This window comes from Mycteria americana, chromosome 3, assembly GCF_035582795.1.
Source record: "Mycteria americana isolate JAX WOST 10 ecotype Jacksonville Zoo and Gardens chromosome 3, USCA_MyAme_1.0, whole genome shotgun sequence".
Taxonomy (NCBI): Eukaryota; Metazoa; Chordata; class Aves; order Ciconiiformes; family Ciconiidae; genus Mycteria; species Mycteria americana.
Window position 1 is genome coordinate 69729956 of NC_134367.1, and position 16762 is coordinate 69746717.

Consider the following 16762-nt stretch of genomic DNA (forward strand, 5'->3'; position numbering starts at 1 on the left):
GCTTTTAGATTTCGTAAATTATATTTTCTTAAATTTGTGCAAACCGTTGAAAAAAGTGTCTATGTTCTTTAGGGAACGATCCAAACCCTGTAATCATACTGTATTTTTTCACTCTGTCCTTTTAAGCCTTTCATAAAAATGACAGCTTTGCTTGCATTTAGACTGAAGTAGAAGATTGCAAAGGGTTGCACAGATTTAGTCATTCGTAATTACTTGGGACACGACATTACATGTTTGTTAATGCAAAAAGCATATGCTTTGGCTAGAGAAAAAACATTCTCAATTTCTTTATAAAATGTCGATTAACCAGAATATAAAATTGTAATTGATGCAAGTGCTAAATATCTAAAAGCTCCTAACAAAGGACAGGGTAGTATTTCTTCCTTATATTTGGCTCATTTCTTCCTTCTAGAAATGAAAGCTACCCTGCCACACACCTGAAACTTAAAACTTCAGAATTCCATTTAGAGAGTTAATCCAAGTTCCAAAAGGAATAATTTTTCATTATCAATGCTCATTCTCTAGACTGCATTTATAACTACGAGGAGAGTTTTTCTCTAAGCTGTTCCTTATTATGTCTACTGTTTTTAAGAGCCTGAGAAGCACAAGAAATGTAGCAGACATACACTTCTAGTATTTGCTACCTAATAAAAACCTTAACTCCCAATTTTAACATTGCCAAATTCTAACAAAACCATACATCAACTTTCATTTATAATATTTGCAGTTTGAAAACATGCAAGATACCAAAGAAAGGGTGAATGTGAACTGGAATTGCTGTTTCTTATCCATATTTCTTTCCCCTTGATCCAACTACGCGTAAGAATTGCTCAGAATAAATATTCATCATCAGGCAGCATTAACTCGAAAGACAAGCAGAGATGGAGTTTCACTCCTCCCTGCTCCTCCCAACTCTCTCAAGTTCAGGCAAGCAGGTGGAAATTGGAGCAGCGCTGATATGTGGCAATGAACTATTTTGCTAGTCCTGCCTGCTACTTCTCATACTAGTCCATCACCTGTGATTAACGGGTATTTTAGCAGCAAAACGTATGTGCTCTCATTAATATTATCTTCAAAAGGAACAAACTATTAGATAATCTAGCTTTTTCTTATTGTGTTATATTGCATATTACACAGCCCTGGTCTCAACGGTTCTCAGGGACGGGGGAGAAAAGGGCAAGTTGAATGCATAAAGGATAAAAGCACCTTGAGGCTAACCCGCTTCCAAAAACCATTTGGTGGGTCTGATCTTCCTAAAGACAAGATCTATCATGCCATATTTCATCTCGCCTGACAACGATAAGCTCCAAAGACTGGTGCAGAAGCGGTGCAATTCTTCATGTATTTTTAATCAACTGAGAACTTTCATCCGTCGAGCTCCCTCCGCAAGGTCATACACACCACACACGGCCATGTGCCTCTCATGCAGTTTGCAAACGCCAACTTTTATGTCAGCTTCTGTTTGGAAGGGGGAGTATCAACATTAGCAACCCCTGGTTATATCATTTATAAACATGCAGATGTGGATTATTAAAGATTAATGCATTTTGGGATTGGTGTCGGCATTCCGTTTGTCTCACGCCGAAACCAATTCTGTTCTTCATTAGTCAACGACAACCCATATCACCCTGTTGTGGAAGAGAAATCAAAGGTGCAAGCGTGAATTGAGAATAAGTGATGAAACTGATTACTAAGAAACTTAACGGCTGTAATCAATCAACACATCACAATAATTTGAGTCCACTCTTATCTGGAGATGGGGAACAAACAGAAAAGCTCGCCACCGGAGTGAGTTGTTCTTTTGTGTTTGCTTTCTAAAAACCTGCTTTGCAATTTGACTTCCATATCTACCTATGGAGTGATGCTGTCAAAGGGCCGTTCGAATCTTTTAAACCACAGCTCAACCTGCATGAATTCTGTCCCTAAGGAGAAGAGAGAATATCTTGCTTTTCATTAATTTTTTAAAAAATTATTATCTGGAGGTAGTGAAAATGTTCTTCTTTTGAGGCTAAATGGCTATTTTCTAGCTGGCCCAGAATTAATTCAAGCCATATTTGCAATTGTTCGGGTTCCTTCTTCTAAGAAGGGACACACCACGTATCCATCTAGTCAAGTCTGACACTAACTATGAAGCATGAAGGCCGCTTTAAATATCTCTAATGGCAGTGATACACAGTCCACTGAAAAACTGAAAACTGCAACAGCCTATCCCATCACAGAAACCAAACCACTTACAACTTTTATGCTCTATTTTATCTAGGTATAACCACCATCTGTCAACAACAACAAAAACATACTGATGGAAACGTGAGAGACTTTCCCCATTCACTCATCAATCACTGCTTAGTATTGCAAAGGACAAGAGAGTGAAAGACAACCTTTTAATTTATGATAATACACAAATTAATACCCTATTTGGCAACACAAAGAAGGAAGAAGAATCTATGTTTGTGTAGCCAAATAATGACAGAATAAAAAACCCCAAATGTTCAAGACCAAATATACACCGTGTTAAATTTCTTGACAAAAACATAAGTGAGTTGAGCAAAAACAGTTAGAAAGAAATGCACAGGTTAATCATTAAATGTAAACAATAATTGTCCAACGATGGCCTTAAAGTATACATCTAAAACTAACAACAAACATACCTGTCAAATCTTGGCGGCTGTGGTTAAGTATATTTGAATTTTGTTACGTGAACCAGAGCACATGCATAATTATGCAAAGATTTTAATTGGATTTCAACAGCCGTCATACTCTAGGTGGATTTGTACCAGCACGGGGCTACTAATGACTCACAGAGCTACAAGAAGTGCCTGCCGTATGCATGCTGCCATGGCGTGCACAGCAGCAGATGCCCTGCTGTGCTGGCCGTTCGGCAATTGCCAGGATGGTGAAAACAGGCCTGGCAGGAATCAACAAAGAGGACAAACCAGGTATGGGGCAGAGCACAGCTATGGGGATGTGAGCACTACCCATCTGGCCATCTGGGGGAGGTTTACATGAAGCCTTTGTAGGGTGCTGGACGACCCTCAGTGCCATGCTTCCTGGACCCTGCAGGATGTTCAGTCCATGGGGCAAAAATGTTTGTCGCTGGCTTACACAGCAATTAAACACCGAAACAGAAATGTGTGACTGTGAAATATAAACATTGGTAAACCAGATATTAAGCAACTGAAAACACTTAAAACCAAAAACTACCCCTAAAAGATAACCACCCAGGGCATGTTGGTTTTGGCGATTTATTGTTTTTCTATCTGATGCTTAACTTAGAGCTGATGAAAAACAGCAGGTTGATGTTGCTGAAATATGAAACCCTCTGTTGTCAGGAGAACCTAACAGGAGGAACTCGAACAGCGTGTCTCTGTCTCATGTCATCTCCTGCACCTGCTCTGGGAAGACCACCTCTACAGAGAAGGAAGGACACTTCCCTGATCTCTCTGGCCAGACTACAAGTATGACAGCAATTTTGATAGTGCCTTTTGTAGCATGGGCTCTCCTCAAGAAACTAGATTGAGACTATTTAGTTATTTCATGAAGCCTTGAGTCAATAGATTATTCATCAGTTGTGACCTGGGCTGAATTCTAATAGCTATCACAGGTTAGATGCTCCATATGCTAGAAGCAATGCCTCGAGCTAGAGTGCCTCACAATTTGCTTATTTTTCCTCTTGTCAAAAGACAGAAAAACTCTAAATGTTCAAACCCTTCAAAAGAAAGGGTTTTAAACTACTGCTATGTGAAACATTCATGTATTTCATTTGTAAGCATTCTGGTTTTGCAAAACTGCTGAATAGATGTTTTGTGCACTAGCAGTGATTAAGAACATAGCTACGTCAATGGCATTTTGTGTTTTGTTTTTTTTTCTGGTCCGGATGCCAATGAACAGCATGCATCTTCCTTGCAACAAGCTGTTGCAAGATTTTTGCCTCCGGAGAAGCCAAGGGGGAAATATTGATAGATGTGTTAAAATAATCTTTCTAGACAGGGGGATCATATCCATTTTACAAGGATATAATCCCCTTTCTTGTTTTGCCATTATTTTAGGGTATCTGTAAAACTTCAACAAAAAATACAGTATTATGAATTCACTTTCATATGGTAGTCTTCTCTCTTTCAAATAATCTTTGAGAAGAGTCCATGCCATATAACATACCAGTAGTGGTGGTCAATGGAGCAAGCATGTGGAATAGCTTGATCCCAAGCAAAAGATTTTTCCAAATTCTTTTTAAAACAAGATCTGTCTGATTGACTTGTCTTACTGCAGCCACTTCTGGAAACAGTTCAACTCTTAGGCTTCTCCTTTTATAAAGCATGAAAGAGCCTTATAAAGCCTCACTCCTATTCAGATTTTTGCATTAAAATGTCCTTTTGGACTATGATAGACTATTGCTCATTTTCTTCTTCTCAACATTTTAGTCACTCTAGTCTATCCACACATTGACTAACATGCACACCAAGGCAAGATTTCCTGTTACAGCTCTCTCTGGGCATCCCATTCCCCTCTTGCTCCTTTTTTGCCTGGAGTGCTAGCTGTAATTCTGATGGGTCCTGGATTTCAAGCTAGCTAGCTGATCAATACAGAAGGGGAAGACCTCCAGGTTTGCAGTGAGTAGAGTTGATCATTAAATGAAACACATGCATTGACTCATATAATTATCAAAATTAAAAATTTGGGGTCTTTTTAATCAGAGGAAGGTGCTGACCACTGGTTAGCATAAACTAAGATGACTGGCAATAACATTCCTAAGTGAGAGTATCCACACATGGATTTCTTCCTGAAAATTATAACTCCAGCTGTATCCAAGCTCCTTGGTGAAAGAAGACATCAACACAATTGTAATAAAAATAACAATGCAGTTGATGCTTAACTGAGTGAAAATAAGCTTGTTTGTTAAGAAAGTAAATGTAACGTATTAAAAACGCAAGTCAAAATACTGATCTGTGTGAAAAAAATACTTTTACATATTTCTAAAGATGGCATTTACTCTTCATTATTAGTATAGCGTACCCTTCTCTTCTATACAGATAAAAAGTGCTGCAGAGGTTTAAATATAATAGAACCTATTAACTCGTATAAAATCTGCTTGTCCATCATGGGTTAAGGGATTCTTGGCCTATCAGCAATCTTCCACAGAACTCTTAATATTAAAAATTTTTGCTGCTTACACCGCAAGGGAGAAAGAGCTGACAAAAGCCTTCGGCCAGTGAGATCAAAATTCCGGGGCGGGGGGGCGGGGGGATGGGACTTTAGCTTATTTACATTTTTGCTTTGTTAGTAAACTGGAATGGTTGGAGCAGGAGGGAAAGGAAAAAAAAAAAAAAAAGAGACAGAGAAAAGTGAAATTAACAACCACTAAATCTTCTGGCAACAGCAGTGCATTTTGATGATGTGCTGCATCAGCTTCCACTAATGGTTTAGGGTTGAATCAGGCACAGTTCAAGACCCAAAGCAGTGCAGGGCATCACATCTCATTCTTTGGAAGAACACGTACCCTAATTATGAAGACGGCTACAAAATAAAGAGATCAGGGTTTCTGGCAAAGCAGAATAATGATCTACTTAACAGGAAATCAGAATGCCATTTTGAATCCCTAAAAATCATAAAAGAGTAGGATTTCAGTCCTGTAATGAGTGTGCATCTGAACAAGAAACTGTTTTGAGAGAAAACTATCTTTCTGAACAAAACCCGTTGAAGTTGCTTTTTCTGCTCTTAGGGGTTAATCTCCTTGGTCTATTCCAGTAATGCGAATGGAAACAAAGGCTGTATATGTGTGCGCCACTTACCACACAAAATATCCGTCCAGTATTTCAGAGAGCACAGGAAGGAAATGCCCACTGAGCTAGGGACGTGCCAATGTCAGTGCTGCCTGTGCCAGTCCACTCCCGTGAAATTCACGGCGTGCGGCAGAAAGCAATGCAGGGCAGCAGGCTTGCAGTGTGGTGGGGAGACAGCTTAAACAGGCAGTGGAAGAGAATCAGCCATTTGGGAGGTTTAATAGGGGGCTGTTTGTTTGTCTGCCCTTTTGATGTTAAATTAGTCTTCAATTTTGTTGCAAGGAAGGAGGCATTGGGAAAAGGATGCTTCTCTTCCAGTAAACCCTGGGAAAGCAACACCTTTATTTTAACGGCCTTCCCACCACGAACCCCCTGCAACATTTTGGCTTTCCCTAGCCATAGCTATCAGCAACACAACAGCTGCTCATTTTACAATGACTTGCTGGAGAGAGAATGATTGAAAGAGCCAATCTATGTCACATGGAGAAGCTGTGGCACAACATCGCAGGAGGTAATAGGAGAGGAATGAGGTCAGAACAAACAAGGGTAGGGTGAGAACAGAGACAAAACCAGCAGCGAACAAAATTATTAAAGGCAAGATGCTGTACTACACAATCTATGTTTAAAAACGGCGACAACCTAAACACTGCAAACAGCAACAGAAATGCAAACAAGCTCTGTATTACTTTTTCATAGGGTCTCGTGAATATGGCTGATGAAAAAAGCTACCAAAGTCCTAGTTATGAAAAAACAGTGGGAATACACTTAGGTGAAACCACAGTCTAATTCATACAGCTTGAAAGCCCCAGCACCCGGCAGTGTCCCACTAGTCACAGGGTTTTAAATAGCAGCCTTGCTCGTGTCATTTTGTAGCTTGAGAAACGCAGCAGCAGCAGCAGCAGCAATGCTACCACAGATGCCTGGCTCCCCTCTGGAGAGCACTGCATTAGCTCACTCTTGGGAGTTCACCTTTAGCAAAAGAGCTGCAGAGACCAAGAGCTCGCCCATGCCAGGGAAACAGCAGCGGGCGATTTTGATTTAGCACCATTCATAAAAATCCTTCCTGAGGAAGAGTTGCTTTTGTGTTACCGCAGCAGACCAGAAAAACATCACGTAAAATGGTGGCACGATTTGTATGAAGACGCAATACTTTTCACTAGGCCAGCCACAAAAATGAGCTTTTGGGCTCACCCGAAGTGATGAAGCGACTCTGACCCTGACCTTTGGGCTCACACCCCTTCTATTTTTACCCCACAGGGATCAACTGGTTTCATAAAAGTTGTTACTTTCCCCTACACACTGTCCTGTTCCCATCCTTATCTATCATGGCTACAATAAAGCTATTTTCAATATCACAATGTTCTTTCCCTATTCAGCAATCAGGCTGTTAAAATGCCAATCCCTTTACTTGCCTGAATCTGACTGTGGGAAAATGTTACCTTTCCAGCTAGGCGGACTATCTGGCTTCATTCAACAACAGGGACAGGCTTCTGTGCCATGTACTGGGAAATACGCTGCAAATACAAAGTTACCATACTGCACATAATGCAAATACTCTGGTCCTGCCAGTGTCCCCGCTACTTTTGTCCCACCTGAGCACGTGCTGCCGGTCAGAGCGGCTGGAGAGGGAAGAAATAACTGCAGGGCGTGCATGCAGCATCAGGGCTGAACACGCTCAGGCCACATTTAGTATAGAACATTCCTGTGTGCACTGAGCTTACTCCCCTTCGCTCATCTTGTTTAACCTCTGTATACAAACAGGCACATACATTTTACACAGATACATTTGTACTGAATACTGAAACACACGCTACTCACTGAATTTTAACCCGCATTTGGTTTACAGCACATCTGATGAAAGGGCATCACTGCTTTTGTTTCTTTTAACTGAGCTCCATGTTGATTTTTTCGTGGTTTTATCAGCAACTGATGTTATCCCTGGGCTAATGTCAGCACTCTCTTACTCTTAGGAATTCCCCTAGTAGTCAAAATGTCCCAAAATAATCCAAAACTTGAGCATCAGAAACAGAATAAACTCATCTGAAATACCAAATACACGTTGCTGCCTGACCCCCTGCAAGTAACATGCCAGAAGGGTGGGGACAAAGTAAAAACTGGAATTAACACATGCCTTTTTTTTCAATATGAGTATCTTAACAGATTTCCACAAATTTCTGAATGTACATGAATGACTGTGTGTCATACTCTATGGAGCACAAGAAAGCGAGTAGCAAGCATGCCACTGGCATTTCAATTATTATTGGTGGGGCTGGATTCTTAGTAACTTGTTGACCTTTGCAAATATTAAGAAATATATCATACAATATTCTGTACTCATGTCCAAAATTACATTATCACAATACAGAGTTGGAAAATCTCAGCCTCATCCTGCGGGTCTGAAACTACCATACAAGTCCAAGAGCCAAAACCAACAAAAATACATACTAAACAAAAAAGGGACCCTGTAAATAATAGAGAGAAATATGTGACAGATAGATGACACACAAACCAAACACAAAAATTATGATCAAGTATTCGCATTGGTCGATGATAAAGACATTTATCAAACACATATGTGGAGTCAAGTTCAAAATTTTGAGCACTCTGAGGGCTTGGCAGCTGAAGTTTAGATGGAATTTACCCCTGCTTTAAGTATGTGTTTTTTGCAGAAAAAGGCCCTGAAAATGCAGGATTCTCAGAAAATAAATGAATTTGGAATACAGGAGTATTTATTTATTTAAGAAACCCGTCTATTGGTTGAATTCTGTTTGTTGGAACAAACTTACCTGGAATACTCGCTGGAGAAATGGGACCAGATCTCGACTGGTTGCTTCCAACAGGAGAGCCTACAGGGGAAGGCGATGGGCCCCCAGGGATGCCAGAGAGATGTGGAGAAGCATGAGGGGAGAACGGAGACTGTGCAGGGTTGCTCTGCTCCCCTTGGCTGCTTGTAGAGCCTGACGCGCTAACGGCTGAGCTCAGGGTTGCTTCGGTTCCAGTCGGCAAGTCATCAATGGATCCAGATAAATCCTGAGGAAAGAGGAAAAAAGAACGTAAGTAGTCGTATGTACTAATACTCAGGCCGCAGGACTTGAGAGCTGGCATGGCGATGAGGTCCATTTGTTTACTTATTGCAGCAGATAACTGAGACGTTGTCTTTAACATTGGTTCATGTAGTTAAACGATGGCAGAAAATGAGGATAGTATGTACAATTCTCCGCTTAATCTCTAATTCTTTCGAGAAAAAGAACAAGCAAGGGCAACAAATGAATTGGAACCAAATTCACTCAACATTGAATTTAACCTTTTCCATCTGGATTAAGCTTTCAAAATTAATCCCACAAATTCTGCCTGAGCATACTAAAACTAATGAAAATGATACATCAGTTTCACTTTCACACAGTATTTCATTTTGGGGTTTGCCACCGTTACAATCACAGCTTAAACACTTCACTTCTTAAACCATCACCAAAACGAGAGAAGAAGGGTGTGAAATACGCAGCACTTCTAACACTCGCATGCAGCTCCTTCACCTTGCAGAAGAGACACAAGAAGAGGCCCTGCCCTCAGCAGCAGCACAGGACCCACTGCCCACCTAGGAGCAAGGAAGGCTGCTTCTCTATTTCCATCAAATACCAGTGTACAACTCAGTTTCTCTTCAATTTCATTTGAATACACTGCTAAACAGTTGTTCCATTTAAGTTCATAACTGCTGCATTTTCAATGAGAAATTTCCTCCGTAAGTCAAAGCACATCTGAATTCTAACTACGAATTGCTGGGCATATTCCCTAAAGCTGTAACATGGGAGTTATACTGATCTTTGGATCTGTGGGAGTAATTTGTTTTTTAAATCATTGTAAAATCAGATATGAAAAACAAAGAATGCTGTGACAAAGCAAGTGCATGCCCCTTAACTGTCAGGAAAAATGTTAATTCCTGAGCATCACAGAAAAATCTCATACAAACTGAAAAGCGCTAAGATAACTGTGCTTCTGTGACTGTTGGCAAGGCACAAGTTAAGGAACACACCACTACTTCTATTAGTGAATTAAGATGCAAACAAGAGGCAGAGAGCTACCTCACATATAAAACAGGTCATTAAATGACCTTTGAGGCTTCCAATAACTGGGATGACAGAGTGTGTTACTTTGGCTGATACTGACTTCACTTGTCTGGCTCATGCAAGTGGTTGCACCACAGACAACAGGACCCGTCGTCCGAGCAGCACAAAAAGAACTGGGCTCTGCCTGAGCAAAGAGCTCAGGAAGCAAAGCCTTACTACTGCCTAATTTTCATAACAAAAAATAAAGTTATTTTTAGAAGTTACAGAACTTGGACGAAATGCAAAGTAGTGTATTCAGGGTAAGAGTTCTGCCCGATGCTGACTACCTCTCTTACGAAGGAGGCTCACAGCCAGTCTCCCCTAAGAGACAGATACAGTCAGTCTTCCAAGGCATGGAAAGAGTAAGATTAACAGTTTAAACACCAGTAACATTCATTAGAAGCCACCTAGAACGCTACGTGTTATTCCTCCTTGTGCATAAAGGTAGTAAATCCAACCCACTCGACCTAGCTCTCTGCAGGACACCTCACAGACCTTATTTCCAACGAATTTCCACAAATACTTCAAGCACAACTCTCACCACAGGTTAATTTTGCTTTTTCTGACAAGCACAAAATTGTACGTGTATTTCATTACGCATAGGAAAAGCAAAAATTAAGCTTGAAACTTCAATCTATGTGTGGACTCTGCATTCACTCAAGAGTAGACTTCCAAATCCCTACAAATGGAAATTTAATTGTGAAATGGGCAATAAACTATTTTCATTGTTTCTTTTTCAAAACTATTAGCTGTAGAAAACATAAACAAGAAATAACACCATTTGATACTGTACAGAGCAACGCTAGAGATTTTTCACAGTAGAATGTATTTGGCAAACAGGTAAGCAATTACTGCTTTTCCATACATAATATGCTATTCTTCTAAATGGAATCAAATCACTGCTGTCGTGATGTGTAACAAATGCTGCAGGAAGTGCTGATAAAACAAATGCTGCTGAAAAGCATATAATAAACCCCTGAAAACCGAATGTAGCAGAATAGAGCCTGTTCTAAAGGAATACAAATTCTGCGTAAAAAAACAGATAGGCACCCAACCGATAGAAGATATAGAAAACACAGGGTTTTATGTTTAGAATAACAAAGATTTTAAAAGGGTATGTGGATTAAAGCTTTCATTTGTTTCAGCAAGTCATGAAGTACTTGAAAAACAAACACGCCAAAATAACGAAAAGCCATGAAGCAGTTAGCATTGTCCGTGATGAAATTATCTGCTGTTCAGAAACCAAGGCAAAACCCGACTGCTCCCCACAGCATCTCCCCAGCTTGCTGAGCGTGCGTGTGGGGAAGAACTTGGGGACAGGAATGAAGTTCACTTTTCCCATCAGGTCGCATCTGACTTCTCCAGCCTCCCGCAGGGGTGGAGCGACTGAAGAGTCCCAGGCGTTTCCTCAAGTGCCTGCCTTCCAGGGATTTCCTCACCAACCTGTTGCAACTCCTTCACAAAAGCGGAAAAGAAAGAGGAAAGCTTGCATGATGCCAGTCTATTTAAAGAGCGAAGCCACGCCACCCTCCCCCAGTACTAGCAGAGGGAGCAGCCAGGCGGGCTCAGCACACCTGCGGTGCCTTGCGCTCCCCACGTGTGCTCAGCAACAGCACTAGGATTTCCTCCCCGGGCTGGGGAACTTCGCAATCAACTCATCTCTTGAGGATGCTACGGTGGCATTCATTCGTCAGACCCATCAAGAAAGCTGATAACGAGGTTGCTCTCAGGACAGCACCAAAGGCTGTTGCCTATCTAGACGCCTGGGCTGTGCTACACAACCTTTACCTTGTGTTACAGTGGGCTAAAATGAGAAATATCAGCTGTTCTGCACAGGGTGGTTTGCAGATCATTACTTTGTATTTTTGTTAACATACACTTCATGGCCTTACCTAGTCTTCTAAGGTAGAAAGCCTGAGTAGCTGAGCAACTGGAAACTTCCAGCATACAAAGGCTTTAGAAACACCTCTGTTATCCACAAAAGCTAATTGGGAAATTAAAGAGAAGGAGAAGAAAGACTTTATGTGAAGCACCCAGACAGAAAGAGCACAAGTTGACTTACTGTTCTCCTATTATCAGTATTTTAATGCTTGCTTTTACCTCGCTTTAACAGAACAGTAACGAAGTCATGTGCAATTTCCACATCACAAACATTTATTTATATACAAAATACTGTACACGTACACATTATATACATAAATTACATAGATATACTTGCATTTACTTAGCATATCCATATGTAAAGCTATTAAAAAGCCTACTAATAAGAGAAATTCACAGTGGTTTAAGCATACAGCCTAGTTAACAAAGAAGCTCTGTAACTAATACTCCTCTAGAGGACAATTTAGTCAGCAGGGCACCAACTCTATTCTTCTTTTATAAGTACTATCAGATCTATGATGCCTGTAAAGAACAGAAAGACCTTACTTAGTGCATCTCATTCAAACCAAGACACCTTCAAGCTACAGTGCTTCCATTTATCTTGTTGGAAAGTTGGCAGGTTAGGTAATTGCTGGGATTCTTTTAAGGGGCTGAAGTCCCCGTACCCTAAGGCATGCCTTAAATTTGCCTCTTTTCAGAGGCTTTTTCTGGAAAGCACTCGTTTCTTCCAGTAAAATGTAGCAAGTCTAGAATTACGAGAAATCTCTTGTTTCTTGTAGATCTGTTTCTTGTAATCTTCGTATTCTTGTCTATGGTATTGGTATAACTATACTTTCAAATGTGGCACCAAATCTAAGAAAAAATGAAGGACAAAATAATTTTTTTTCCCCTGTCACAAATCCGTATTACAGTTCTGTATTCTCTATGTCAGCTTTACATCCTGTATTATTCAGGACATCCCAGCCAGCTTTCAAAGTTCATTTCTAGATAATACCTTGATTACAAACTGAAATGTCCCTGCACAGGATTTATCTCTTTTAGCAAAGTGTTTTATCTCTGACTATCTTCACTTCTAGCCTCACCTTCCACCCATGCACAACCTTTATTCTTGTCCCTCTGACAAGTACAAGAGCTAAAATGAACAGGATCACATTGTGCTTGGGATTATAATGTTATGCCTTCCTGGTGGCAGATCTTATCAGACTGACAGGAGAGACACTCTTGAAACAGCACACCAATTTACTATTGCAACACGGCCAGCAAGGGGTAGAAGGAAGCAAACTGCTTATACAGAGCCAGGAAACCCAAAGTTACTTACAAAGAGAGCACCAGAAAAAAAAATAAACCCATCCATATATAATATAATAAAGTTAACTTACTCAAGGAATACAACTAGATCTAATAAACAGCAAAAAGGAGACTACAGTAACTCAATAATACCACCGCAATTTTACACAGAGAGTGTGACAGGATTAGAGCATTCACCATGGAGCAAAAATTTACACTGCAAACACTTCACGCAGTTGCTGGTTTTGCTCAAGAGTGTCTCAGCAGACATAAAACAAGATTTTACTAAAGGGATCCCTTGCTAAATACCTACAGTTGAAAAATGATGAGCACCTTCTCTGAGCACATCAGTAAAAAGGGAAAGTGTGGAGCACCTTGCTAACTGAGCTCCTACGCCGCTAAATTACACCCTAAGTTCACTGACAGGTTACTGTTGTTTGGGGCTCTCTTGCAGGGATTGTGCGGAGCGTATACAACCTGGGATTTATTTAAACTTCCCAACTATTGCCTATTGGTTCCTGTATGCTCAGGGACTAGAAGAAAAGCAGAGGTATTCTGTAGACATTAAAATTAAAGACACACAAAACCTCCCGGTATCCCAGAAGCTGAAAATCCCAGACTCTACCCTACCACCCGTTTTGCCAGCACAAATCCCAGCACTACGTATAGGGAACTGCAGCAACCAACTGACTGGCTGGAGGATCAAAGCCCTGCTCACTCCATTCAGGCCTTCCTGAAGTATTTTTATTAGGATGAAGGATGGTGCTGCTCAAAAGACAGGATCCTGCATGAAATATCCATCTCCTTAACATGAATCACCGCTTTAGAAGTAAAATTATATACACACACAAACATATTTTACATGTAAGTATGTAAATATATATTCAAGCAGACATACACTCTGCTATTGTTTTGGAGCCATGGGGGATTATGAACAATATGCTCTGTAATTGAGATTAACTTTGAACAAATGAGTTGGCTGACAAACACACATACGCACACAAAGGGAAAACCCACAATAGCTCTGTTTAAATTTCAAGATATTTGTAAGACCTCTTTTCATCACAACGCAGCCTATAATAGCATGTTTCAAGAAGTCTTCCAAAGGCCCTGCTGGTCACATTGTCAAGGCAGCGAGCGAGCTAACAGTCTCTCATTGCCTGCGCAACCGGCAAAACACACGGGCACAGCAACGATGGGGACCATGAGGAAAATCCCTTCATTTTCAAAGGCTGCTACCCCCCACACGAGTGTCTTCCTTCTACGCCAGCTATGTTGCAACCCTCAACTAGGCACATCAAACATACTTAATGCACATCCTTAAAAAAATTATTCTTTAACAGGAGACAGCAAGGCTGCTGTTACATTTTTGCCACAGTGCCTTTTACACCCCTTACTGAAATGAATTCGGGGACAGAAAACAAGGTTCATTCTCTGAATCTTGTTAATTCAAGGTTTGGAGAAGGAAAAGTAGACAAGATCACTTCCATTTCAAACACCTGCTTGAGAAAAAAGCTTGATTTTTATTGATGGGCACAACTCTACCTCAGAACATGCTATTGTAAGGAGAGGATTTGTTTCATACTGAAAACATACTTGCAAGACAAATTCAAACTTTGATAATAGCTGGGTAGAGGTACTTTTTAGTTAGTCATGGTACTTGTCAGTCTTACTTTATTCCACTTAGCACATGTTTTAGTGTTTTTAACCAAATTTTTAACTTTAACCTCTATGTGGTAAACTATTCATGCAATACTCTAGGTAAAGGAAATTCTAAGTACATGATAAAAACACTGGCTTCTTGCACTAAATTTAGTGACAAAGCACCACTTGCTGGGGAAACACATTCCCTTCATTCTGCAGACCTCATATGCTTCCCAAAATAACTCAGTTACTGAACTGTGTTGCAAGGACTCCGATCAGTATCAAGTACTTTCTCTGAGAAGTTATACAGGGAAGTCCCCGAGGAATGCAAAATCTTTTCCCCAAAACCCCTATACTCACTCAAGCAATGGAGAAAAAGTGTAAGCAAACAATGCAGTGCCAGTGCTTTCTCTGCCTGTTGTCTTTTCAACCTATGGGATCCTGGAATTACATCAGTCTTCAAGAAATTATCTACAAAAAGCCAACTTGGAAAAACAGATTCAAGTCACAGCTTACTACCTAATCACTAAGCAAATGACTGTTTTGGATAGTTCTTACTTGTAATTTGGATATGAAATTCATTCCCAGTCTTAAAAAATCCCCCTGATTAAAAGTGCACAGAAAACATTGTTTCTAAGAAAAGTGTTAGTCCTAATAAATAAATACTTGCTGAGAGTGGGGAAAGAGTAACGGAAAGTTTGCTTTTTTGTTTTCTAAACAGGTTCACTAAAGCTGGTATGAATTTTGCTGCTGACTTCAACTGACTTGGGTTTTTCTCCAGACAGTCAAGTGAATGGGAATGTTTCATCTGCCAAATGTAAGGCATCTTAAGTGGATCTGCTGCAAAGTCAGAACCAAACAGTCATACCTTCCCCCCTCCCCCCTCTTTTCCTTTTTTAGGGAACTCCTGGTCCTACAATATGAACACCAAAGTGTACCTGATGAGTTGGGGCAGTGTCACTGGCTCAGATCTCAGGATAAGGACCTGAGCTGTTAGGACTACACAGACTGCGCAGGAGAGGCTGTGGCTGAAGGCACACCTCCTCGCACACGTGCCCGCAGACTCGCACGTTCGACAGCGAACACCACTGTGACAGCACAGTCCGTGAGGCTCAAGAGGTGCAACCGGCCTTCCCAGCTGCCAAGGCAGGACTGCCACCCTAACAAGGAATATGATTTTGTTCTGCTGAATATGGTATCTCACTCTAGCATTCCATTCCCAGTTCATTTAAAGAAAGATTAATTTCTTACTACATTTGTTTAACAAGCAAAGGATCTGTGTTTGTAAGACAACCTTAACTAAAAATAAAAATAGTTGACCTGTGGATACAGGTGTCCAAGAACAGAACATGATATGCCCATATCTGTCAGACACAGGCTGAGAAGAAGTTGCCAAGATGGATAAAGTCACACTTCTGTGCCTACGCTGATCCACAATGGGATCTTATTTGCTTGTCCAGACAAGAGCTTTACAGCAAAAGCAACTTAGGGCAATTAGAAATTCAAAACTGACAACGTAGCTTCGAGGCACCAGATGAAAGCCCAGACAACCGCACACCTCCCTGCCCGTGCTGAGTGCCACTCATTACTGGGTCTGCAGCTCCCTGACAGTTAATGGGAAGGAGGCTCCTGAGGTCTCCAGCTGCATCAAGAAATCTCCTAATGGCATAAAAAAAGTTGCTAGTTTACAAACATTGACTCCCGTGTATGAAACGATAAATACTAATGACCCATGTGCTATCAAAGCAAATTGACAAAGTCTAACAAGGACTGTAAACAGGTAAGACACAGGCTTGTCTGACAACAATACTTCTTTATATCAAAAATAAACAGTAAATCTCCAGAATAGAAAAACAATAACACAGCATCTCTTGAGATACGAACTTCACTGTTTATCTCTGAAGCAAAATGCTTAGCACGTAGAATTTCTGGAAATAAAATTTAAAAACAAAAAGCCACAAACCCTTAGGAGCCATTTGCTTCTTCAGTATTGTAGCAAAGAAAAATTCTCAGCCAACAACTCTTGTAAGCTACAGCATCAGCTATTTATCATCAATAAATCATCAACAT

The 16762-nt window shown here is 40.6% G+C and overlaps 1 protein-coding gene across 7 annotated transcripts in view; it reads right to left on the reverse strand.

Moving 5' to 3' along the window:
• Positions 1-16762, reverse strand: part of ARID1B (AT-rich interaction domain 1B) — a 336420-nt gene that overhangs the window by 93795 nt on the left and 225863 nt on the right. For all 7 annotated transcript variants that reach the window (XM_075498937.1, XM_075498939.1, XM_075498938.1 and 4 more), the window contains one exon: positions 8564-8807. In XM_075498937.1, the coding sequence (XP_075355052.1) occupies positions 8564-8807 (244 nt within the window). The remainder of the gene's footprint in view (positions 1-8563; positions 8808-16762) is intronic.